The sequence below is a fragment of the Hyperoodon ampullatus genome, assembly GCF_949752795.1.
Source record: "Hyperoodon ampullatus genome assembly, chromosome: 2".
In the NCBI taxonomy this organism is placed as follows: Eukaryota; Metazoa; Chordata; class Mammalia; order Artiodactyla; family Ziphiidae; genus Hyperoodon; species Hyperoodon ampullatus.
In genome coordinates this window covers 479,172-503,656 of record NC_136915.1, presented here as the reverse complement: position 1 = coordinate 503,656, position 24,485 = coordinate 479,172, and the positions used below count along the sequence as shown (strand labels likewise).

Here is a 24,485-nt window from a genome sequence, read left to right as displayed (position 1 = left end):
CACCACAGGGCCAACGGGAAGACCTGGTGGCCTGGCAGCCTGGGATCCTTGGGGTCGGGCCCAGGATGCCTTTCTACTCTCCTGCAGTGGGGGGATGCCTTGGCCAGTGTTCCCTTACAGAGGTGCTGGTGAGGAGATGCTCCCCCCAGAACCCCAGACCTGCAGTGGCCCCAGAAGGGCTCCGTATGTATGTCACAGACACCCACAAGGCATCTGGGGCCATACCGTCAGGCCCCCCTGCCCCTTCTGGACTGGGCTACTGCCACCTTCTCCAGGACCCAAGCCAGAGTGAGTCCCCTCATCCTTGGGAACACAGTGGCCAAGGCCTGACACCTCCCACCAGGCCGGCCAAGGACCAAGGACGGGGGAAGGCGGGGAGGCCAAGGGGCTGGGCAGGAGCGGAGGGGGCGGTCTGCTCCGTGATGTCACAGCGGGTGCTGGGGAGGGGGAGGGGAGGGGGAGGGGGGCCGGGCTGTTTTTCTGGAGAGTTAGAGCCTGAGTGAGACAAAGCGCCGGCGGGCCAGGCGGGCCAGGCAGGCGCCATGGAGCTGCGGGCCCGGGTCCTGCTCTGGAAACTTGTGCTTCTGCAGAGTGAGTTCGGGTGTGGGGGCGGGGGCGGGGGTCGGGAGCCGCCGGTGGGTCTGAGCCCGAGCCCAGGGTTGGGGGGGGTGCCTCAGCTGGGAAGGGGTGGGTCTGGGGGCCTCAGAGGGAGCTGCTTACCGCGAGAAGGCCCCCAGGACGTGGAGGTGGTGAGGCCTCACGTCAGGGCCCACAGAACTTCCCCTCACTGGACGCTGGAGACGGGCCGGGCAGGGAGGGAGGCCACGGCGGGGGCTCCTCCTGGGGTCCCTGGCGCCCCCCACTTCTCTGGGACGCCCCTCAGTCCTGTGCTTCTCTGTTGTCAGGAGGGGAGTGGGTGGGGGACTGAGGGGGGCTCGCAGGGTCTGCTCCCAGGACCCTGAGCTCACCCCCCCACCCCACCCCTGCCGGGCTGGCCTGCTGACCCGGCACATTCCTCCATCCGGCTGGGCACCGGGCCACATCTCTGGAGCAGGAATTTGGCGTGTGGGGTGGCAGATGGTGGGGTCACTCCCCACTTCCAGCCTTCTCGTGCTTCAGACCTCTGCCCTCCGGGAAGGCCGAGGGGGCTCCTGGGTGGGGCGCCAGCCGTCTGAGGACCCTGGAGGGCTTGTGCGGCATGGCCCCCGGGCAGGTGCCACGCCGGATAGGCACGTGCAGAAGCCCCACAAACCAGCCCGAGGTGTCAGGCGCTGGTGCTCTTGTGGCCTTGCTGCAGTGATGGCTAGGGTGGCCACCATTCCTGAATGTGGCGCTTGGTGACAGGCACACATCCAGAGCTGGCCTGGCCCCACCACTCTCCGAAGCCTGGGCAGGTGGCCATGAGGATTAAGCGGGGGCCTGGGAGAGGTAGCGGGGAAGGAGACCCCCACCTCTGCCCTCCTGGCTTCTCTGGGTTTACCCCCACCCGTTAAGAGTGTGTGACTAGCACCCACCTCAGCGAGGACCATCGAAGGGGCCCAGGGAGCCAAGTGGGGGCCGGTTCGGGTGGGTGACCCCTCCCTCCCCAGTATGACTCTTGCTTCCTCTCCTTCCAGGCTCTTCTGTCCTTCTGTCCTCAGGTTAGTGACCACCCTCCCCTGGGAACCCTTGCTAGCCCCATCCTGTACCTGTCCCCTTGGGTCTCACCCCTCCCGCGGTCACGTCCCCTCTCCACCAGGGCCAGCCGGGCGCGCGACCCCCGGCAGCTCCGTGGTGTCCGAGTCTGCAGTGAGCTGGGCAGCCGGCGCCCGGGCGATGCTGCGCTGTCAGAGCCCACGCATGGTGTGGACGCAAGACCGGCTGCACGACCGCCAGCGCGTAGTCCACTGGGACCTCAGCGGCGGCCCGGCCGGCGGCCCCGCGCGCCGACTCGTGGACATGTACTCGGCGGGCGAGCAGCGCGTGTACGAGCCGCGCGACAGCGGCCGCCTGCTGCTGAGCCCCTCCGCCTTCCAGGACGGCAACTTCTCGCTGCTCATCCGCGGTACGGCCCGAGGGACCGAGAGGGGGCGGGGCTGCGGGGGCGCGGGCGAGGCCGTGGAGCTCATCGCTGGGTTCCCCCCCACCGTGCGTAGCGGTGGAGGACACAGACGAGGGGCTGTACACCTGTAACCTGCACCACCATTACTGCCACCTCTACGAGAGCCTGGCCGTGCGCCTCGAGGTCACCGACGACCGTGAGTGTGCCCCACCCCCGCCTGTGCGCTCCCACCCCTGCCCCCCCCCCCGCCCCGCTGCCTCCGGGCCCCCTCCCGGCCCGAGGTCCTTGACCGGCCTCGCTCCCCCAGCCCGGGCCGCCGGTGCGCACTGGGACGGCGAGAAGGAGGTGCTGGCGGTGGAGCGCGGCGCACCCGCGTTGCTGACGTGCGTGAACCGCGCGCACGTGTGGACCGACCGGCACCTGGAGGAGGCGCAGCAGGTGGTGCACTGGGACCGGCAGCCGCCCGGGGTGCCGCACGACCGCGCGGACCGCCTGCTCGACCTGTACGCGTCGGGCGAGCGCCGCGCCTACGGGCCGCCCTTCCTGCGGGAGCGCGTGGCGGTGGGGGCGGACGCCTTCGCGCGCGGCGACTTCTCGCTGCGCATCGACCCGCTGGAGCCGGCAGACGAGGGCACCTATTCCTGCCACCTGCACCACCACTACTGCGGCCTGCACGAGCGCCGCGTCTTCCACCTGAAGGTCACCGAGCCCGCCGCCCGGCCGCCCCCGCGGGACTCGCCGGGCAACGGCTCCAGCCACAGCGGCGCGCCCGGCCCAGGTGCAGGAGGCACGTCTGCGGCCCCCTCCGGCCCCAAATCAGGGACTCCAGCGTTGCGGGGGGAGGGCCCCGTGGGCTGAGGCTGGCCCGGGTCGGCGTGCTGCGCGCTCCCTGACGCGCTCCCTGACGCGGTCCCCGCCCGATCCCCGCAGACCCCACGCTGGTGCGCGGCCGCAGCGTCATCAACGTCATCGTCCCCGAGGGCCGCGCCCACTTCTTCCAGCAGCTGGGCTACGTGCTGGCCACGCTGCTGCTTTTCATTCTGCTGTTCATCACCGTCATCCTGGCCACCCGACAGCGCCGCCGCGGAGGTGAGCGGGGGCGGGGGCTGGGGGGGGGCTCGCGACGCCGGGGCTGAGGCCAGCACTGGGAAGCCTTTCCCGGCCGGAGGCGGGACTTGGGGCGCAGTGGCCCGAGCAGAGGGCCCCATGAGCCTCGTTGCCTGGGCTGCGAGGGTTCCTTTGGGCTGGGGGGGGGGGGGGCTGGGGAAGGGGGAGGCTGCCCCCAACACGAGTCTCCCTCCCCAGGCTACGAATACTCCGACAAGAAGTCCAAGTCCAAGGGGTGAGTGCCCCTTCCGGCTCTCCCGGGGACCAGGCAAACCTGCCCACCGCTCTAACCTCCCACCACCCTCCCGCTTCCAGGAAGGACGTGAACATGGTGGAGTTTGCTGGGCCTGCCGGGGACCAGGCTGTTTACAGGAGGGAGGACATCCGACTAGGTGAGGGAGACCAAAGGGACAGACTGTGGCTCCCAGGCCTGGGGTGAGGGAGGCGCGTCTCTGAGACGTCACCCTGCTCTCTCCCTGCACCAGGCTACAAAAACAATCTCCTGAAGGAAAGGGTTGAGCTGTCCCACAGCCCCCTGCCCGCCAAGAGCATCGACTTGGACAAAGGTGAGCTGAGGTGTGGGGGGAGACCCCTGCCCATCTCAGAGCTGGGCTGTACCCCTTGCCGCCCACTCAGAGCCCCAAGACACCAGCCAGCCCTGCGGGCAGGAGTCCCCTGCCACCTCAGTGCTCCAGAAGTCCCTGGGCAGTCCTGATGGTAGTCTGCCCTGTTTCCCCCGCAGCAGAGGGGCAGAGGGCAGACACCCGCCTGTCCCCTTGGCTTCCAGAGTTCAGGAAGGAGTACTGCAAATAAGGCGACCCCGGGCTCCTGGCTGGGCCAGCAGCTCTGCCAGCTCTTGTCTGTCCACCTCGGAAGACTCTTCCTGACCCCCATGCAGTTCGCCTGGCCCCCCTTCCAGCGGCTGGTCCCGCTGTCCTGGAACTTGGCCTGGACTGGTGCAGGGTGAGGCTGCCTCCAGACCCCTCTTGGGGGCCACCTGATCCTCATATGCGATCGTGGGCTCCTTAGGACTCTGCTGGCACTGCAGCCGGGCCCCTTCAGCAGGCCTCGGCTGGTGCCCTTCCCTCCTCGTGCGGCCAAGACCCCGCTGACGTTCACCAGTCTCTCAGGCTCTCCTGAACTCTGCCCACGGGGGGCTGGGAGCCCCACCTCTGCAGGGAGAGGGGCGTGAGGAGGCTCAGTGGGGATTCTTGGAGCTGGGGTCAGCCTCAGGCCTGGCACTCCCACCCCTTCCTTGCCCCGTCCTCAGGGGAGCTGCCTGCCAGCTCCCCTCAACGGCATCCCGAGTTACGCTGCCAGGCTGTCTTGGGCTCTGTATGGTAACCCGAGGACCGCGCACTCCAGGCCCGGGGGTAGTGTCCCTCTGCGCTGCATCCGGCCTCCTGGGGCCCCCTCTCTGCTTTCCACCCTGCTTCAGCCCTGTTTCCAGCAAGCTGCCTTGACAGTCACTAGGCTCCATGTGACTTCTGACCCTGACTCCCTTCCCTCGGCCCCTCCTTGGGCTGGAGTCCGGGGTTAGGCCTCATTTGACTCTGTTTTGGCTGAGGACAGGAGGGGGGGGTGAAGATGGTTTTAGAGTGGCCAGTGCTGCCACTCCTGACACCCCACATTTGCTCATCCTGGGGAATTGCTATCATCTCAATAAAGACCACATCTGGTTTTAGACTTGGCCCCAGCTATGCCTCTACAGCTCCCGTCCATCTCCCCGGGGGGCAGAGTCTGGCCCTTGGGGAGCCCCAAGTGTTCTCCTTCATCTGAAGTCCTACTGTCATCACCCATTCCTTTGGGTGGAAAGTCTGGGTCTGGGTGTCCTGAGAAGGGCAACATCGGAGCTGACTGTGTGCAGTTACTCCTGGTTGTGAAGCAGTTTCACATCCTCTTCTGAGGGTTTATTGGACGTGAGGACAGAGGGCAGACTGTATGAGTTCAGTCCTCTGAGAAGAGAAGCAGATGCCAGGATGGGCTCAATGAGTGAGGAAAAAGGGGGAGGAAGCAGGTAGCGGGAGAGCCCTCAGAGGGGTGCCAGCAGGACAGGAGGGGGAGGGAAGGGAGCTGCGGTAGGAAGAAGCCTGTTTCTCCAACCCTGACCCCATCCTCCAAGGCCCTCAGGGACAGCAGGGGGCAGGAGGGGCGACTGTCACCCTAAGTTGGAAAACCCAGAGCGATGGGCTGAGATCATGACCTGCCGAATGGGGAAGCACAAGCCACCCACACGGGTTGGCGGGGGGGGGGCGGTGGTGTTCCACAGGGGGCTCCCTCTGCATCCGAGCTCTCACCTGGGGGAGGTGAAAACCCCGGGGTCGTTTTGATGAAGGCCCAGTTTCAAGCCCTCACACAAAGAAACAGAGTCATGAAATGTGTTCCTTACAGATCCTGGTGTGTGTGTGTGCGCGCTGGGTGGGGGTGTGTGTGCTCGGGGAGCCAGGGGAAGGGCTGTCCTCCATCCAGGTCACCAGTGAGCAGGAGATGGACAGCAGGGTAGCAAGCACCTGGAACTTGTAAGGTGGGTGCAGCAGCAGTCACTGACTTTCACGGGCTCAGCTCTGAGTGGTTATTTTAAAAGTTGCCCAGGAAAAGCAAGGCAGGAACTTGGGGTGGGAATCCTGAGCTTGGGTCCTCATCTAAATGTCCAGGTTCTGGATGTGAGCAGGACTGTCATACAGTAAAATACCTGGGCAATAACTCAAAATAGCTGCTTTCTCATCACACCCCCACAAGGACCCCACAGTGGCAAAGGCAGGGAGGGAGGCTGGGGCATGGAGCTGTGACTCCCCCCAGCCCAGTGACCCCCGGTCCCACAGTGGCCACGTGCCACTGGACAAGGCCCTTCCTGTCAGGGCTCAGGTTCTGGCCATAGACTCAGGCCCCTTGCAGGGCCCCAGCCCGACCACATCAGCATCAGTCCCGGGATTGGCCTATGTCTACCAGCCTCTGTCCTGTGCCTTGGGCTGAGGGTCAGGTGGTCGGGGGGAGAGAGGTTCGGGGGCAGGAGTGCAGCTGAGGCAGCAGAGCCCCTGCATCTGTGTGACTGGCAGCCATTTGTGCCTGGCCTGGGGGAGCTGGTCCCCTGGTGAGCTCTCAGGGTCTTTCTCCCTAACCCTGAACACCCAAAAGAGAGCCATGGTGGACCCTTCCTCTAAGGCAGTCCTGCCTGGGGAAACTGAGCGCCGAGGGGAGAAGGCCCAGGCTTGGCTGAGCGGGTGCCCACCTCACAGAGCCCAGGGGAGTGGAGGTCAGGAGCCTTCTCGTGGCCTCAAGTTTCCCTCCTTGGGTGGGGGAGGGAGAGCCGCTATCCCCATTGGGCTGGACCCTTCACAGCCGGAGGGGCGCTGCTCCGCGTCTCCCTTGACCCCAGGCAGGAGGACCCCAAGCAGGTTCGATAGAGAGCGTCCGAGAAAAGAATCCCTACACCTACTGCCAGAAGCACCGTGCCCCTGCGTGCGCACAGCTGCCCGCGCTGACCCCGCTGTCGCCTGAGCATCACATACACGTGCTCACATTTGCATTCCCTCGTCCACGGGGGCACCGGCATTCACTTGGCCCGTGTTTCTCGGAGCCCCCGTGCGACCCGGCAGAGGGCGCGCCAGCTCGGAGCTGGCGCGGGGGAGCAATGTGACCGAGTGTCCTCAGCTCCTGCCCGGACACAATTCTCAGCTTCCCGCGGTGCCCCCGCAGCCCGCCCATGTGACCACGGCGCCTCCGGACCCTGAAGAGGAGGAGGACCGGAGCCTGGCCGCGCGGAACCCCTCCGAGGGCTCCAGGCCGGGTGCAGAGCTTCCTGAGGGCCCCCACCCACCTCCTCCCCGCGGGGCACGCCCCGGCCACCCAAGGGCCGAGAGCCGGGCGCCGAGGGCTGTCGGCCTGTGCACGCCGCGGCCGCGGGACGCGCGCGCCACGGGCTCCGGGCCTGGACACAGGCAAGGAGGCCCCGCCCTCGCCGCGCTCGCGCGTGCGCAGCCCCGCCCCCGCGCCTCGGGCAGCCAGGTGACGTCAGGCCCTCTGCTCTCTGGCGCCCCCCGCGGCCGCGCGCAGCAGGGCCCGCGGTCCCTTTAACGTGCGGCCCGAGGGGGCGGCGGCGGGGCGCACGGACGCGGCGGGCCTCGCGCCCTCCCTGCCTGCGTCCCGGGCCAGGGGCGCATGGGTGGCCGCGGGCGGCGGGGCAGCAGCCGGGGTGTGCGCGGGGCCGGGGCCGGGGCTGAGGCCGGCAGGGCGGGCGGGTCCGGAGCGGCCGGGCGGGGGCGCGGGGGCCTGGTCGCGGCTGGGCCGGGAGCGGCGCGCGGGCGGGGCGCGGGCCGGCGGCGGGGAGGCGCCCGCGTCCAAGGCCCGGGCCGGGCCTGAGCGCCGCGCCATGGCGGAGACCAAGATCATCTATCACATGGACGAGGAGGAGACGCCGTACCTGGTCAAGCTGCCCGTGGCGCCCGAGCGCGTCACGCTGGCCGACTTCAAGAACGTGCTCAGCAACCGGCCCGTGCACGCCTACAAATTCTTTTTCAAGTCCATGGACCAGGACTTCGGGTCAGTGGGCCACAGGGCCTGTGCGCGGGCGCGCGTGTGGGCACCTGTCTGCGCCAGGCAGGGCAGATCCTGGGGCTGTGACCCGGGCGGTGCCTCCCCGTGCCTGCGAGCCCCGGTGCGGTGTGTCCCACCTGTCTGTGCCCTGAGCAGGGGACGCCTGGGCCCCTGACTGCCTGCCCAGGAGCCTGAGAGCTCTGGACTTAGGGCAGGCGAGGGTCCTGGCTTCTCCACCTGCCCTGGGTCCTGTCCTGAGTGTGATTTGCGGTGGAGGTCTGTAGTCCAGGTCGACCTCGAAAATACCACCTTGGCACCTGTCAGGCTCAGGGTCCTCTGCCCCCCTTATGTGGAGGACAGATGCTTAGGGATGGCCTGGATCGCTTGCGATTCATGGGGCTTGGGGTCAGAGGAGTGTCCGAGTGTTGGGGGGGGGAGGGGTTGGGGTGGGGACAGGGTGCCGGCCACCCAGTGGGTTCCCTAGTTAGCATGGGGGAAATGAGGTGATCTGGGACAGGGGCACAGATCTGTCTGCTGGGGTCTGCAGACGTTTCTGGAGGCTCAGGATAGCCTCCTCCTGACCCCCTTCTCCAGGGCCCTCGGGACAGAGCAGAGGTCAAGGGTCACTGGGCAACGTGGGGCTTTATTCCACCCACCCCCGCCCTGGGGTTGCCGGCCACAGGGGCTTCTGTCCCTGCTGAGCCACATGGCACTTGGGTTCCTGGGAGCGGCCCGGGCCAACTGCTGACTCGGGGCAGCTTCTGTGTCAGCGTCCCCATGTCTGCCCTTAGTGGTGGCTGTCTGGCCGTGGGGACTTCCCGCTTGTGCTGGGCTGGGCCTCTGGAACGGTGAGCGGTGAGCTGGAGGCTGGCTGTCCGCTTGAGCCCTGACCCGGCACAGCCACGGGTAACCTGAGTCCCCTGCTCAGCGGTGCTGGGGCGGGGGCGGGGGGGGGCACCCAGAGGCCTGGTGCGCCGAGCAGGTGCGCCTGGGTGCCCTCAGGCAGCCCGTGTCCTTGTCTGTGGCTGCGTCTCAGGACTTTGACATTGAGGCCATTTCCTGGATTCTGTGGTTTGCATGGACCCTGGGCAGGCCCAGGTCAGGTCAAGCTGAGGCCACTCTGTGGCTCTCAGGAAGGCCTGAGGGACATGTGGCCAGCTGGACTCTCTCATGCCTCCCCAGCACCAGGGAGAGGCAGAGAAGGGGCACGTGCTCTTGGCAGCCCCCAGCCCTGCCGGGCTCATGTTAGAAGCCACCCCCAGGCTGGGCTCCCCAGGGTAGGGCATTGATTTGGGGAGCCAGCCCTCGCTGGGTGGTCTCCTACAGTCTCACTGCTCTGGGTCTGCTCTGCTTTGGCTGTGAGCACTGGGTATGTGAAAGGGTGCTTTTCTTTTTAACTTAGTTTATCATTTCAACAAAAATTACTGAAGTCACACACGCTCTGTCACAAACCAAAGCCAGCAAGGAATGTGTGGCACAGTGTGTGCCCAGCCCCCTAGGTTGCTGCCCTTGGACCATGATCTGGGGTGCATCCTGAGGGCCCTGACCCTGGTCCTCCGTCTGGTAGCTGCTGAGCTGCAGAGACCCCTGCCCCCATCAAGGTGCACTCCCAGCAGAGGCTGGGCCTGCTGGAGGATTTGCAGGACCCATGGGTGCCCTGGCCTAGGAGGTCACTGGGCAGGCAGATCTGGGTCTTGAAGCACGAGTAGGAGTTCTTCAGGCTGTCTCAGCATGACTGGGATGCAGGGGGAGAGAACAAGACCGGGCTAGTAGACTGGGCTGGGACGGGGAGGGATTGGGGTGACTCTGGAAGGCACATGGGCAGACAGAGCAGGGGAGGCTCACCTTATTCCCCACTTCCCAGACCTCTGGTTTGTGGCCTGTTGGCCTCAGGGACCCTTGGAGAGGATCTGCCTCCTTCCTACCCTCCCCTGAGGTCTACCTACAGAGCTCCAAGTTTTATTTATTCTGTAGAATCGTTTACTCAGTGTAATGAATTTCCTCTGGGAGGGGCTGAATAGTCACTCACACTTTAGTATAAACGAGAGCTGGAAGCTCACCCTAGATACCTAGTGGATGTAGCTGGAGATTGGGGAAAGTGGGGGCAGGTCCTGGCTGGGCTGGGGCAGCACCCCTCATAAGAGGGGTGGCCTCAGATGGGCTTCCCTGGTGGCGCAGTGGTTGAGAGTCCGCCTGCCGATGCAGGGGACACGGGTTCGTGCCCCAGTCCGGGAAGATCCCACATGCCGCGGAGCGGCTGGGCCCGTGAGCCATGGCCACTGAGCCTGCGCGTCCGGAGCCTGCGCTCCACAACAGGAGAGGCCACAACAGTGAGAGGCCCGCGTACCGCAAAAAAAAAAAAAAAAAAAAAAAAAAAAGGGGGTGGCCTCAGATTGGGGACTGTGAGGGCACCTGGTGAGCCTGGGCTTCCTGCCCCAACCCCTCAGCGCACTGTGGGCTGGGCCCTGAGTTCCTGGGGCCTCTGTTCCTGGCCACGGCTGGCCAGGAAGGGAACCCCTTCCCTTACTAAGTTTAAGGTGTGGCCACCGCCACGTGCTCTGGGCCGGGTCCCACTCCCCACGGGCATCTTTGGCCAAGTGGGTGGCGAGTCCTGCGCCCACCTCCCACTTTTCCCATGCAGGTCACAGGTTTTGTGTCCCAGCGGAGCTGGGGAGGGTCTCTGGGCTTGCGCTGGGTTGGCCTGGAGGTGCCAGGCGTTGGGTTTGGTGAGTGGCAGTGCAGGGAGACGTGTGGGCCCAGCCTTTGGGCTGAGCGGCAGAGGGTGAGGGTGTCTGGCTCACAGGTTTCTGCTGCCAGGGCTGCCTTGCCGATTCCAGGCCTGGCTGGACTTGGCAGTGGCCCTGGCCCCTGCACCTCTGCGCCAGGAGCTCCGGTCTGTGGGGCCATCTGTCTGTGGGCCCTGGGGGGTGCAGTGGGGGGCTGCGCTTGGCGTGGCACAGGCTGCCCGAGCTCCCACTCTGCCCGCCATCTGGGGTCAGTGCCCCCAGTGGTGTTGGGAGAGTCTAGATGGGTCACCATCCGGAGCTTGTGGCAGGGCTTGGAGGACTGGGATCCGCTCACCCTGAGGCCTGCAGAGCCTGAGCCTGGGCAGGAGGCAGTGAGGGGACTGAGGAAGGCTCTGAGGACCCTGACCCATGGGGGAACCCTGTGCCTCTGGGGACACAGTTGGGGCCATCCCACTGGGCCTCTGGGAGCCCAAGGGTCCCCCTGGACCCCTGGCTCAGCTCCAAGGGCCCCGCTCTGAGCGGATTCCTTGGCGGGGCGAGTCTGCAGGGGCAGCGGGCGGGGCTGGGCAGCCCAAGTTCTAGGGTAACTGGGATTTCGCCAGGAATTCTGAGGTTGTGGGCAAGATGCCAACAGGGGTGCCCCTGGGTGGCCACCACGAGGTTCAGTGTCTTCACTGACCACCGCTCCTGAGGTCTCCTCTCAGACCCGGGAGGCCTGGCTCAGGAGGGAGCCCTGGGGTTGTGTGGGGGGCATTTCCCCAGGCTTGGCCGAGCCTCCCCCAACCCCACTCCCGACCTTGTCCCTATCCCTGGCCATCGCTGGGGGTGGGCAGCGTTGTGCCCCTGTGCTCCCTCCCTGCTGTCCCAGCCTAGCTGCCCCTCAGCACCCCAACGGCCGGTGGAGGGCAGGATGCTCCGTAGTGCAGGCTGCAATGTGTGTGTTTCGCAGGCTGGAGAGGGCCAGGGAAGCAGGGCCTCTGGGCCCTGGGAGGGGCGTTCGTGTGTGGGTGGGCTACATGGGGGCCTCAGGCAGCCCCGGGCGGCGGGTCACCTGGAGGCCCTGGCCGTGTGGGCACTCTGGGACCCCCTGCCTGGGGTGTCCACCTCTGGGGGAGCCAAGCAGGCCCCGTGGTGTGAGTCAGAAAGGGCGGGGGCTGGGGGGAGGCCACCTGGGCTGTGAAGTGGGAACCAGGTCCCTCCCGTGTCTCTGTTGCGGCAGTCACTCAGAGACGGTGCTCGGGGCCTGCTGGGCCCCCGGGAGGGCTTGCTGCAGCCGGCAGAACCCCAAGTGTCCCCAGGCCACCGCAGGTCTTCCTGGGGTGACAACCTTCTGTGTGGCCTCCTTGACTAAATCTTGGGCTGGGTCTCGGCCTCCCCAGAGCTCAGCTCTGCCGGACTGTGATACGTGAGTGGGGGCCGCAGACACAGGGTCAGCTCCTCACTGGGGGGAGGGGGTCCTGAGAAATGACTCTTTCTGTCCCTTGTTCTCTCCACCTCATCTGTGCCTGTGTGGCTGGCCCTGGGATGCCACACAGGAACAGAAGGGGGGGTCACCGAAGGACCCTGGCGGGGTGCCCCCTCCCTCCCAGGCTGGCCCGTCTCCTCCGTCCACTCTGCCCTGAGGTCTTGGGCCCTCTCCTGGTGGGTGGGGTGGACTGGAGCCTTGCTCTCTGGGTGGGAGTGTCGTGTGCCACCTGTTGCTGCCGAGGCCTAGCCGAGTCGCGGTGTCTGGGCCCAGCGGGCCACAAGGCCGCTTCCCGCCTGGTCTCCCGGCTCCTGTTTCTGCACTGGGCCCAAGCCCAGGTGTAGGAACCTGCCACGCTGGGCAGGGCTGGCCTCCAGGGGGCGGGGCCTCGGGGCACCTCCTGCTGCAGGCCCCGCCCTGCCTGCCCTGCTCTCCGGGCCTCCGGGAGGCCGCAGCGTGGGATGTGTCTGGGCCACAGCGCTGCCCGCCCTGCCCCGTGGCCCTTCCCCTGCTGCCCTCTCACCCTTTTGAACCTGACACCTGGACCTCCCCAACCAGTTTCTGACCCCAGGGTCATTGGCCTCCTTCCCAGTTAGCATTGCCCTGGCCCTTGGTGACCTGCCTCTCCCACCCCACGCCAAGCCCACCTGACTGGGGGCAGCATTAAGGGATAGGCCAGGGCTAGCCGCTGGGCAGTGGGTATGGCTGGTGGGGCTCGCTGCCCTCCAGGGCCTGAGGCTCCTCTGTGGGCCCAGCTGGCCCTGAGCTTGGCTGCCCTTCCAGGTCTCGAGTTGGGCTGGTGCTGTGAGTGGGGGTCTGTTTCTGTCTCCCTGGCTGGGCCGATGGGCCAGGAGGGCGGTCGCCTGCCCTTGGAGTGTGTGCGTGTTGGTCTGTGTGTTGTGCCCTCTCGACCTGCCCGTATCTGTGGGGTCTGACTGCGTCCGCATCTGTGCTGAGGCCTGCTGTGAACCAGGCCCTGTTCTAGGCTGGCGGGGTGGGCTCTGCCCTCACCATCCACAGGCCGGGGGGCCACAGAGGCACAGAGCAAGGCAGATACTCGCATTTTAGGGCCGTGACTCTTGGTGCCGGCAGTGTCTGGGCCCCCTTGGACCTGGGCCCTGGAAGGGGCCCTTGGAAGGATGGTAAAGGTTCCTGGGAAGGGAAGTGCCAGGTGGGGGCATCCTCACAGGCTGACATCTGGGCGTGTGGCTGGATGCCCCGTGCGGCCCGCACCCCAGACGAGCTGGGGGCCCTCCTCCGGAGCCCGGTGCTGGGAGCAGAGGCCCCACTGCCGTGGCCTCATGGCTGCGTGTGCCCGCAGGGTGGTGAAGGAGGAGATCTCCGACGATAACGCTAGGCTGCCCTGCTTCAATGGCCGCGTGGTCTCCTGGGTGAGTCCACGGGATGCTGGCAGAGGGCCCTGGGCTGGTGGGAGTGGAGGAGGCTGGTCACCTGTGCCCCGGTGCCCTGCCAAGGGTCGCCTGGAAGCCGGTCCCTGAGCCCTGCTCTCCTCTGCAGCTGGTCCTGGCTGAGGGCACACACTCGGATGCAGGGTCTCAGGGCACTGACGGCCACGCAGACCTGCCCCCGCCTCTCGAGCGGACAGGCGGCATCGGGGACTCCCGGCCCCCCTCCTTCCAGTAAGGACTCTGAGGGGTGGCGCTGAGCCCAGTGGGTCTGAGGGGCCTGCGTCCTGCCAGGCTTCTTGGGGGGGGAGGGGCAGCTGAGCAGGAACCCACGGTCAGTAGGCGCTGGTCAGCGGAGGAGGGGCCGGCGGGTGGATGGGGGCCCCTGCTGGAGTCGGGGTCCCACCAGACGAGGGCAGCAGAGGAGCTGAGAGGGCGTTCGAGGCGTGAGTGGCCCGGCCACCCCAGCCCAGCCCCCCTCGTCGGCACAGCCCGAATGTGGCCGGCAGCCGAGATGGGATGGACAACGAGACCGGCACGGAGTCCCTGCTCAGCCACCGGCGGGAACGAGCCCGACGCCGGAACCGCGAGGACGGTAACGAGGCCACACCCTTGACCTCCCCGGGACCCCATGGGCACCCCAAGCCCCTGTGACCCCCAGGTACTGCCCTGTCCAGCGGGGGTCCCTTGGCAGAGGTTCCAGGACCCTAGTGGCCCCCCCAGCAACCCAGCGGTCACCCTGACAGCTCCCAGGTCAACGGGTGCTCGAGGCTGCAGGGCCGCCCGTGACCTCCAGGGGACCCCACGGCCAGCCCCCCTCCCTGCTGTCCCCACAGCCGCCCGGACCAACGGGCACCCGAGGGGGGACCGGCGGCGGGACCTGGGGCTGCCCCCCGACAGCGCGTCCACCGTGCTGAGCAGTGAACTTGAGTCCAGCAGCTTCATCGACTCGGAGGAGGACGACAACACCAGCCGGTGGGCGAGGGCGGCGGTGCGAGGCGGGGCGTGTGCGCAGGCGCACGCGCGTGTGTCCGTGTGCATGTGCGTGTGGGCAGGGGGCCCTGCTGGTGGCTCGCTGTCTTGGGGGGGCGGCTTTCCCCAGGTCTGGCCCCGCCCCCGCCCCTCTGGCCTCCGTTTCCTCAGCTGCGTGGGGGAGGGTGTGGCCAGGCCCTGACTCTGCGCCGACCCCCTCGACCCCGCCAGGCTGAGCAGCTCCACGGAGCGGAGCACGTCCTCCCGGCTCCTCCGGAAGCACAAGCGCCGGCGGCGGAAGCAGCGCCTGCGGCAGACAGACCGGGTAGGTGTGGAGGCCCGAGCGGGCAGGTGGGTCCCAGCCGCGGTCCCGCCCGCAGCCCCTCACCTGGCGCCGCCCCGCAGGCCTCCTCCTTCAGCAGCATCACGGACTCCACCATGTCCCTGAATATCATCACCGTCACGCTCAACATGGGTGAGGCCTCGGCGGGGCAGGTCCCCGGGCCGGGCACGGGGTCCTCGGGCGGGAGGCACCTGCTCACCCCACCTCTCTGCAGAGAGGCACCACTTCCTGGGCATCAGCATCGTGGGCCAGAGCAACGACCGGGGCGACGGCGGCATCTACATCGGCTCCATCATGAAGGGCGGCGCCGTGGCCGCCGACGGCCGCATCGAGCCGGGTGACATGCTGCTGCAGGTGCGGGGCCGGGGGAGCCACTGGGGGGCCGGGGGGCCAGCCCCCGCACCCGCACCCACCGCGCTGACCCCGCGCCCCCAGGTGAACGACGTCAACTTTGAGAACATGAGCAATGACGACGCGGTGCGGGTCCTGCGAGAGATCGTGTCCCAGACGGGGTGAGGCGCAGGGGCGGGCGGGGCGGGGCCGAGGGGTGGGGGGTCCCCCGGGGCCTCGCCGTGTGACCCGCCCTCCCCGCAGGCCCATCAGCCTCACTGTGGCCAAGTGCTGGGACCCGACGCCCCGGAGCTACTTCACCATCCCGAGGGGTGAGTGACCCCACGGGGCCAGCGGGGCGGGGCGGGGCGGGGGCGGGGGGTGCCCAGCGCAGCCTGAAGGTCCTCTCCCCTCTGCGCCCCTGTGCTGTGCTCTCTCTCCCGCCGTCCGTCGTCCGTCCGTCTGTTGCCGCGCGGTGGCCGCCCAGCTGACCCCGTGCGGCCCATCGACCCGGCCGCCTGGCTGTCGCACACGGCGGCGCTGACCGGAGCCCTGCCCCGCTACGGTACGAGCCGCTGCTCCAGCGCCGTCACGCGCACCAGCTCCTCCTCACTAACCAGCTCGGTGCCCGGCGCTCCGCGTAAGTGGCGGCTCACGAGACCGGGGAACTGAGGCCCCAGGCGAGGGCCTGGCTGCGGCGCCCACCCGACACGGTCGCACCCGAGGCCCACGCCAGGCTTGAGCGTTTGCTCTGCTGCCAGGCCCGCGTGGTCAGATGCCGCACGGACTGGGCTCCGCCCTCCTCCCAGCCTCTGTTCACGTGGTGGAGATGGAAGATGCCTGGAGGGGCCCGGCCAGCCCAGGGGTCTGCCTGCGGGGCGGGGCGGGGCGGCTGTCTGCGTGGGGGCCCTCACCCGGCACCCTGCTTTCCTGCCACTAACACGACTAATAGCCCCGAGCTCGCGGGGGAGGGGGTTGAAGAGGCCCGATCTCCGCCCGTGGGGCTCCGGTCTGCAGGGCCGGGGGGCCTCGTCCTGGTTGGACCCCAGATTCTGATGAAGCGCCTGCAGGGTAGGAGACGAAGGTCCAGCCCCCGCCCACCCCCGTGTGCCGGCTCCCTGACCTTGCGGGGCTGTCAAGCAGTGGGGCTGGACCCCCCAGTCGCTGGGCCAGCAGAGCCTGGTTTCTGAGGGGGTGCGGCAGGTGGGGCCTGGGGTCCATTCTGACCCCCGCCCCGTCTGTCAGCCACTCGGGCTGAGGAGGAGGCCGTGCCTTGCAGAGCTGGAGGAGGTGCCGCTGACGGTGAAGAGTGACATGGGCGCTGTCGTCCGGGTCATGCAGCTGCCGGACTCAGGCCTGGAGATCCGCGACCGCATGTGGCTCAAGATCACCATCGCCAACGCCGTCATCGGTGAGGGTCCCACGGCCAGCAGAGGGGGCGGGGCGGGGATGGGGCGGCCCGGGGCCCTGCCTGACGGCCGCCTGCCACTCCAGGGGCGGACGTGGTGGACTGGCTGTACACGCACCTGGAGGGCTTCCGCGAGAGGCGGGAGGCGCGCAGGTACGCCGGCGGCATGCTGAAGCGCGGCTTCCTGAGGCACACGGTGAACAAGGCCACCTTCTCCGAGCAGTGCTACTACGTCTTCGGGGACCTGTGCAGCGGTGAGCAGGAACTGCGGGGCGGGGTCCCCAGAGGGCCCGTCCCCCTCACCCCCCCCACCCCTCCTCACCCCCCCCACCCCTCCTCACCCCCCGTCACCCCCCCACCCCCTCACTCTCCCACCCCTCCTCACCCCTCCTCACCCCTCCTCACCCCCCTCACCCCCCCCACCCCCCCCACCCCTCCTCACCCCCCCCACCCCTCCTCACCCCCCGTCACCCCCCCACCCCCCTCACTCTCCCACCCCTCCTCACCCCTCCTCACCCCTCCTCACCCCCCTCACCCCCCCCACCCCCCCCACCCCTCCTCACCCCCCCCACCCCTCCTCACCCCCCTCACCCCCCCCACCCCCCCTCACCCCTCCTCACCCCCCCTCACCCCCCCCACCCCCCCTCACCCCTCCTCACCCCCCCTCACTCCCCCACCCCTCCTCACCCCTCCTCACCCCCCCTCACCCCCCTCCTCACCCCCCTCACCCCCCCACCCCCCTCACCCCTCCTCACCCCTCCTCACCCCTCCTCACCCCCCCTCACCCCCCTCCTCACCCCCCCTCACCCCCCTCCCCACCCCCCTCACCCCTCCTCACCCCCCCTCACCCCCCCCACCCCTCCTCACCCCCGCCTCCCCATCCGCAGATTTCGCGGCCCTGAACCTCAACAGCGGCTCCAGCGGGGCCTCGGATCAGGACACGCTGGCCCCACTGCCCCACCCGGCCGCCCCCTGGCCCCTGGGGCAGGGCTACCCCTACCAGTACCCAGGGCCCCCGCCCTGCTTCCCACCCGCGTACCAGGACCCCGGCTTTGGCTACGGCAGCGGCAGTGCTGGCAGTCAGCAGAGTGAAGGTGAGGGCCTCCCGCCTGGCCGCCACACCTTCCCCACCACCTAGCTGTGCCCTATGTGCCGGTTCCCCCACCCTGTGCGCTCCCATCCGCTCTGTGCTTGGGCCCTGTCTGGCTCCTTCCAGAAGGGGCGAGTGGTCGAAGGGGGCCAGGGAGAAGAACCTGGAGGCTTCAGGGGTTGCGTGTGGGGGCCGGTGCTTCCGCCGTGGCAGAGGCCAGAGGTGGTGTGGGAAGGATGGGGACGTCGGGGTGTGGTGGCCCGGGTGGGGGAGTGGCACGGGGACCCCAGGACACAGTGGAGGACAGAGACTTCCGCCTTCCACCTGCAGCCGGAGGTGACAGTTTCATAGACGGCCCAGCCGATGCTGGGATGTGTGGGGCAGCTGAGCGGGAAGCTTGGGGTGCCCCTGAGGAGGGGACCTGTTGGAAGTGTCCTGAGGCTGAGTGGGGTCAGTGACGCCCATGGGCCCGTGCCCCCAGCGTCCGGGGAGAGGTCTGGTGGCTGGCCCGGTGGACCCAGAAAGGGACGGGGAGACAGGAGAGTGGATCGGAGGGTAGCGGTATCCAAGGGGAAGCCGTGTTGGGCACCTGTGGACCCCGGACAGGCCCAGCCGGTGGGGTCATGCCCTGGTAGCAGGGTGTGGGTGCCCAGCCGGGCCTGCTGTGTAACTCATCTATCCCTTGCTTTGTGCTGGGCAAGCCTTAGACTGAAGGACTAGCGGAACGGACCCTCGGGGCCGGTAAGCCAGGGTCCTGCCCGGCGTCCCTCCCGGCACGTCCCCAGCCAGTGGGCGTCTTCAGGTTCCCGACACTTCCTGAGCCCAGGAGGGGCTGAGCCGAGTGGCCAGCCAGGGCTCCGGGGTCAGATGAAAGGCGGGTCTTGGGTGGGGAGCCCAAGATGGCCTGCAGGTGCGCCGAGCACACACGGCCTTCTCTGGGCCTCAGTTTCTCAGCTGCAAGACCGGGCCCTCGGTTCAGGCACTGGGGTGAGGAGTGGGGGCGTTGAGCTGGCCCCAGTGTCCCTGCCTGTCTGCCACTGCCCCCCCCGCGCCCCCCCCCCCCCCCCCGCCTGCTGCAGCTGCTCCTGCTTCCCTGGACGGGGCCGGCCCAGCCCTCGTGTCTGCATGGCTCCCCCCTCCAGCTGCACCCCGGCTCAGGGCCACCAGGCTCTGCCCCTGGTTGTCCTCGCGATGGCCGGCTGTCTTGGAAGAGGCAAGGCCTGGCACTGACCGTCCCGTTCCTCTCCCCCCTTCTTGACCCTAGGAAGCAAAAGCAGTGGGTCCACCCGGAGCGCCAGCGGGAGCAGCCGTCGGGCCCTGGGGCGCGAGAAGGAGAGCCGGTCGGCTGGAGCTGGGGGCAGTGGCAGCGAGTCGGACCACACAGGGCCAAGCGGGGTGGGCGGCGGCGGCTGGCGGGAGCGTCCTGCTAGCCAGCTCAGCCGAGGCAGCAGCCCGCGCAGCCAGGTCTCGGCCGCCGCCCCAGGGCTCCCCCCGCTGCACCCCCTGACAAAGGCGTACTCGGTGGTGGGCGGGCCGCCTGGGGGGCCGCCTGTCCGGGAGCTGGCCGCTGTCCCCCCAGAGCTGACAGGCAGCCGCCAGTCCTTCCAGAAGGCCATGGGGAACCCCTGTGAGTTCTTTGTCGATATCATGTGACCAAGGAGAGAGTGCTTCCGGCCTGGCCACTGCTTCCAGCCAGTGGTCCCGCTGCCCCTGCAGGAGGGTGCTGCACCTGGAGCTTGTGTGGCCTTCGTGGCCTTCCTGGGCCAGACCAGCCTGTGCTTCGTGCCATGGGGTCTGGGCCTGGCCAGAGTGGCAGCGGGCTAGAGGGGAGGGGCTGAGGGCAGCCCAGGCCACCGTAACCTGGATGGCAGCCCGTCCACTCCTGGCCAGAGCAGCTGTGTCTGTGCAGACCCTGGTGGGGGGCCTCCATCTCCCTGTGCTCAGACAGGTCTGACCTGCCCCCCTTGGCGTGTGCCTCAGGGACCCGCACTCGCCCACAGTGCTGTGCACAGGGCCTCAGGTTGAGCTGAGAGGTGGCCGCTAGGCCTGGGCCCCCCTCTGCACCCGGTTCACAGGCCCCGCCCCCCATCCTGCCCAGGCCGAGGTGGGGGGCCCTCTCGGGGGTAGGGTCCTAGCCCCGAGGCCTCTCTGTGGCTGCCCAGGGTGGGGATCTAATTTATTTATTTATTGCCTGGCCCGTGTGCTCCACGGGGTGGCGGCCAAGTCAGCTGTCCCCCACTCCCAGCCACTGGAGCAGTTTCATGTGTTCACCCCCGCCCCGCAGGGACACACGGTGTGTCCGAAGGGGTGCGGGAGGACGCGGAGGGGGAGATGGCAGGAGAGGGAGGGCGACCCTGAGGGCGAGGGCCACAGATGCACACAGCTGCTGCCGGGGCGGGGTCTGGGGCAGGGGGCGTGGCCAGCTCGCCCCTCCCCGCGGTCCTGGGGTGGCCGCCCACGCACGCACGCACGCACGCACGCTGCTCCCTCCGTCCAGCGTCGCTGGCCTGCACACGTCTGCACTGTAGATACTGTGCGGAGCTGGAGCGTCATCCAGGTAGTTAATAGAGCTGCTTCTGTGTAAATGCTATTTTAAACACTAAAAAGCATTTAATTTTATGGGACCGACGTGTGATCTGTGTCTCTTTTTTTCCACTTTAGGAGATTGGGGTGCAGGGGCCGGGTCAGCTTCCCCAGGGTCCGGCCGAGAGCTGACCGAGGACTGGCTAGGTGCTGTCCTCTGGGTGCCAGCCCAATGACAAGGCCCTGGCCGCAGCAGTCCTGGCGGGCGGTCTTCTGTCCGTGGTGCTGGGTCCTGGCTCTGGCGGGGTGGGGGTGGGGGGTGGGGGTGGATGGTGGGTGGGTCGTCCTTGCGGCTGGTGCTGGCCTTGGTGCTGACCCCCCACCCTGGCCGGGCTCTGTCCGCGGTGCTGGAGGGGACTGACCACGTTCTGCTGGCTCACTGGCCAGGGAGAGAGAAGGAATCTGGGTGCCCCCTCCTTCCTGAGCGGGTCTCTGCCCTGCCCTGGGGCCCACAGGCAGGCACACACCCCTGCAGAGGGGTCAAGAAAGCCCCACCCCACCCACCAACCTCCCACTCTTGCGATGCTTGGACAGGATGCTGGGTGGGGGCCCCAGGCTGGGCCCAGCCAGGCAAGTGGTACCCAGCTTTGCCTTCACATGGTTTGGCTGGGGGCTTTCCTGAGCACTCCGCCTGGGCTACGGGGGACCCCAAGGAAGCCTCCATGGGCCTCTGTCTGGAACAGTGGCGCTGGGTCACGTGTGCAGGCCAGGACTTGGCTGGGGCAGGGAGGGGTTGAGATCCCACGGAGCTGAGGCCCCTTATGCACTCTGGAGTCACTGTGGGGTCAAGGTCAGCAGAATGTAGGGCTGGGGAGTCGCAGCGGAGTTGGGGCACAGTCTGCAGGTTGCTGCATAGGGACTTGGTCTGGGGGCACCTTGACTAGGTATGAGTTCACTGGGGTGAGGTCACTGGGTCAGGGGTTGCTTGTTTTTTCCCTGAGTCTCCTCCCCGCCCCCACTGCCGCCTCGCCCTCTGGCATCGCCAGGACCCCCTCCCAGGAAGAACTCAGGAGTGTTGAGGTCTGGCCGCCAGAGCAGCAGGTATCACTTAGGCAGGTGGAAGGTGCCCAGGATGCCCAGCACACAGAAGAGGATGGCGCCCGTCCGCACGGCGGGCGGGGAGACCACGTGCACGTCGGCAAAGGGGGACGAAGGAGACCCAGGTGATGAAGTAGCGTGGCAGAGGTCAGGCCGCGGGCACCGTGGCAGCCCCCGGGCCGGCTCTTTACCAGGAAGGTGCCCAGGAAACAGAGAAAAGCCAGCGTGGCGTTGGTGGCGTGCACCAGGCCGAAGCTGACCCAGGAGCGCACGTGGCAGTGCACCAGCCCTTCCGTGGGCAGCACTTGCCAGCCTGTCGCCACCTCTGGCGGAAACGTACCAACCAACGCCCCACAGGCGGCTGCAGAGCCGGTCTGCCCAGCTCCGCGGCAGCTCTGACCCCACGAAGATCTCAGCCGCCTGCAGGAAGGGTGTTCTCCGGCAGCCGGTGAGCGGGTGGTGGAGCAGTGGCGGCTGGGCCAGGCAGCTGGCAGGGCTGGGCTGGCCGGGAAACAGGAGGACGCCAAGGCAGACGAGGCCCAGGCAGAGCAGGCCTGTGGCCCCACCGAGGCCCGAACCATGGGCTGTGCTGGCGCCAGATGAAGAGTCCCAAGGCTGCCAGCACCAGGCCCAGAGCCGGGCCCAGAGCAGAAGCAGCCCCAGGAACTTGGGCTGGCGGGGGAGGCACCGGTGCTGCAGTCCGGGGACCCGTGGTCCTGGTCACACTTGCCACAGAGGGCGGGGGGAGGAGAGGGGGGTGCTGGGGGCCATCGGCTCCCCCCAGCCTCGCCCCTGCCACGGCCTCTGGCCTCAGAGCCAGGCCTGTGCCCCCGACCCTGCGGGGACCCACCCTCGCTCGTGCGACAGCGTGGGAAGGCCCCCCGGAGGGCTCACCTGGGTGGTGCTGGTAGCTGCCAGCCTTGCAGTCGGCGCTGTCCTAACAGCAGGAGTGGAAGCCCTTCACGCGGCGCACCTGGCCCTCCTTGCACTGCCGCGAGCACTGGGGCCCGGGCTCCTGGCACGGGCCCTGGGGCTCAGGCTCCGCACGGCTGGCTGCAGCTGCCCGAGCCCTGGGAGCCGCCCCGCTCCCTCAGGCAGGGCCGGCGCTCACCTGCTTTCCCCGCATGTGCCAGCTCACCTGGGGTGCCAGCGCTGCAGGCTGCCGTTGAAGGTGCCCACGGTGCGCAGTGTGGGCGTCCGGTCCCGCCGTGCCCACGGCTTCAGGTCATGATCCACGTCCACGTTCCCGTTGCTGTCGAACCGCAGGCTCAGGTTGTGCGTGTTCTCCAGGAGCTGGCGGGGGGCGCGGGGAGACCCCCAGCCCAGACCTGTCCCCCCGTCCCTCCTCCCTCGGGGCGCTGGTGGCACAGTTCCCGTGCCCTCACCTGCCAGGGCCGCACGGGCTCCCGCACAGGGCAGCCCGAGGTGTCGCGGAGCAGCGTGTCGTGGAGCGCCTGGGCCACGCCGTACACGGCTGCGAAGGCCGCGAAGGTCTGGCGGTGCAGCAGCCCTTCGGTCCTGTTCTCCAGGGTGATGCAGTCACACTGGGGGCAGCGCGGCCCCACCACGTGCTCCTCCAGGCCTGGCCGCTCCGTGTCCAGCGAGGCACAGTAGGCGGGGTCGGCGGCCAGGGCCAGGCATGTCCGCACGTAGGACGGGCACTCGGGCATCTGGGCGCCCTGATGCGGGCCGCCGAGCGCGGTGCCCACCCGGTCCATGCCGGGCAGCGTCATGACCAGATTTGAGGGCAGCCAGGCCTCGCTGGCCACCCACATCTTGGGCGAGAGCCTGTAGTGGATGCTGTAGCTGAAGAGGGTGCGGGCAGCGCCAGGGAGGAGAACCCCTCACCACCTGCACGCTGCCCTGCTTCACCCAGCCCTCGCGCGCGATGCAAGTGCCCTTGGCGTCGGCCAGGCCGGAGGAGGCACAGGCCCTGCCGGCTGTACTCGTCGTCGCTGCCCACGGCGGCCACCCAGTTCCAGTGCAGCTCCTGTAGCAGCTCCACCACGGCCGCTGGGCACCGTGCGAGAGAAGGATGGGAACGTCTCGTGGCTGCTCAGCCGGTCCGTGCTGGCGCCGTAGCTGACCTGCAGGCCCAAGGCAGCTCCTGACTCGGGGGCTCCCGAGGCGGGCAGGAGGGGGGCCGCGGGCTGGGGGGCGCACGTGCGGCACGAGGAAGAAGCTGAAGAACTTGCCGGTGACCAGGGCGACCTCGGACGAGTGGGGCCCAATGACGGCCAGCACGTGGGGCTGGTACTGCGTATAATCGCAGTAGGCAGCGATGCTGCGGCTGCTGGCCTTAGCCGTGAACACCAAGCTGGGCTTCACGGCGACCACGGGCTCCCAGCACGTGTCGAAGAGGTTGTGGCCCAGGTGCAGCCTGGGGATCAGGGTGGACCCGCTGTTGATCTTCTCCACGGCCATCATCGTGGCCAGCGCCCAGAGCAGCCCAGGGGACAAGAGCATCCTCAGCTGAGCCCAGGGAGGAAGAGCCCCCCAGCACGTAGTCCCCTGGCCGGCTGAGCTGCCGGGACAGGCACAGCGGGGCCCCTGCCCTGACGCCCAGAACAGCCGCAAGGCCCAGGAGAGCCAGGCCTGGCATGGCAGGTAGCAGCTTCCAGCAGGGACAGCAAGTGGGCAGACTGACCAGGGCCCCAGATACGGGGAGTCGGGGCGGGGAATTTGTTTAGCAAAGCGCTTGCCTGTCCTCACCTGCCGGCTCAGGGCCCTGGAGACGTCCTCCATCTCCTGGGCCCCACGGGTGTGCTCATGTTGGGCTCTTATCCTGATGCCGCCACTAGGCTCTCTGGCTGACAGCGACCCGGGCAGGCAGGCTTTGGGCAGCCGCTGACTGTGACCTTGCTACCTGCCTGTGCCCAAGGCCCTGGCACCCACCTATTCCTGGAGAGGGGTCACCCCGGACCCGTCTGCCAGAGGGGCCTGGATTCTCCGGCTGCCTGTGAGACAGGCTTGGAGGTGCCAATGCCCCAGGGAGTGTCAGGGGGGTCGTGCTAAGAGCTGTGGGCACAGAAACACTCCCTCCAGCCCTGGGGAGGCACTGTCGGCAGTTGGGGCGGGGGACTGCAGTGGTGGCTCCCTCAGCAGGCCCAGGGGCAGCCTGAGGCGGGGGGTGTCCCACAGCCCTGCAGGCCAGCCAGGACAGTGGATGGCCGGCTGGCCCAGCTTCCACCCTGCGGCCTGGGTGGGGAGGGTCCCAAGGGGGAGGCCGTGGGCTCTTGGCCTGCCTGGGGACAGTGCACCTTGAGGGTCTAAGGCCTAGAAGCTGCGGGGTCCCGTGGCTGGCCATGCGCACACCGGCCTGGGCCCCGCCTGAGCGGGCCGGGCTCACAGCTGGGCCTGAGGAGCAGCAGGCAAGCGAGGGAGGAGACGCCGTAACCAAACGGGCTGCTGCAGCCACGTCA

The 24,485-nt window shown here is 68.2% G+C and overlaps 3 protein-coding genes across 4 annotated transcripts; 2 read left to right on the top strand and 1 right to left on the bottom strand.

Annotated features, from left to right (window-relative positions):
- Positions 1–542: 542 nt before the first annotated feature.
- MXRA8 (matrix remodeling associated 8) lies at positions 543–4,834 on the top strand (the record flags this gene model as incomplete). Its single annotated transcript, XM_079698212.1, has 10 exons — positions 543–591; positions 1,617–1,640; positions 1,739–2,044; positions 2,136–2,237; positions 2,349–2,819; positions 2,972–3,130; positions 3,347–3,383; positions 3,464–3,540; positions 3,634–3,714; positions 3,936–4,834. The coding sequence occupies 10 exons, from the start codon at positions 543–545 to the stop codon at positions 3,959–3,961; spliced, it is 1,332 nt and encodes a 443-aa protein (XP_079554338.1). The 3' UTR covers positions 3,962–4,834.
- Positions 4,835–7,517: 2,683 nt separating this feature from the next.
- DVL1 (dishevelled segment polarity protein 1) lies at positions 7,518–20,066 on the top strand (the record flags this gene model as incomplete). 2 transcript variants are annotated; one of them, XM_079697162.1, is made up of 15 exons in its annotated part: positions 7,518–7,687; positions 13,215–13,284; positions 13,412–13,533; positions 13,791–13,894; positions 14,136–14,274; positions 14,503–14,596; positions 14,677–14,746; positions 14,829–14,968; positions 15,050–15,126; positions 15,209–15,276; positions 15,432–15,509; positions 16,224–16,355; positions 16,439–16,606; positions 17,240–17,446; positions 18,707–20,066. In XM_079697162.1, the coding sequence occupies 15 exons, from the start codon at positions 7,518–7,520 to the stop codon at positions 19,093–19,095; spliced, it is 2,028 nt and encodes a 675-aa protein (XP_079553288.1). In that variant the 3' UTR covers positions 19,096–20,066. The 2 variants fall into 2 exon arrangements, with proteins under 2 accessions (XP_079553288.1, XP_079553287.1); XM_079697161.1 differs by having other exon boundaries at positions 15,432–15,584.
- Positions 20,059–23,665, bottom strand: TAS1R3 (taste 1 receptor member 3; the record flags this gene model as incomplete). Its single annotated transcript, XM_079698277.1, is given in 12 exon segments — positions 20,059–20,404; positions 21,404–21,779; positions 21,958–22,000; positions 22,004–22,078; positions 22,175–22,215; positions 22,218–22,356; positions 22,449–22,907; positions 22,909–22,984; positions 22,986–23,078; positions 23,080–23,150; positions 23,227–23,524; positions 23,526–23,665. Coding segments are annotated over 12 exon segments (2,157 nt in total).
- Positions 23,666–24,485: the final 820 nt, after the last annotated feature.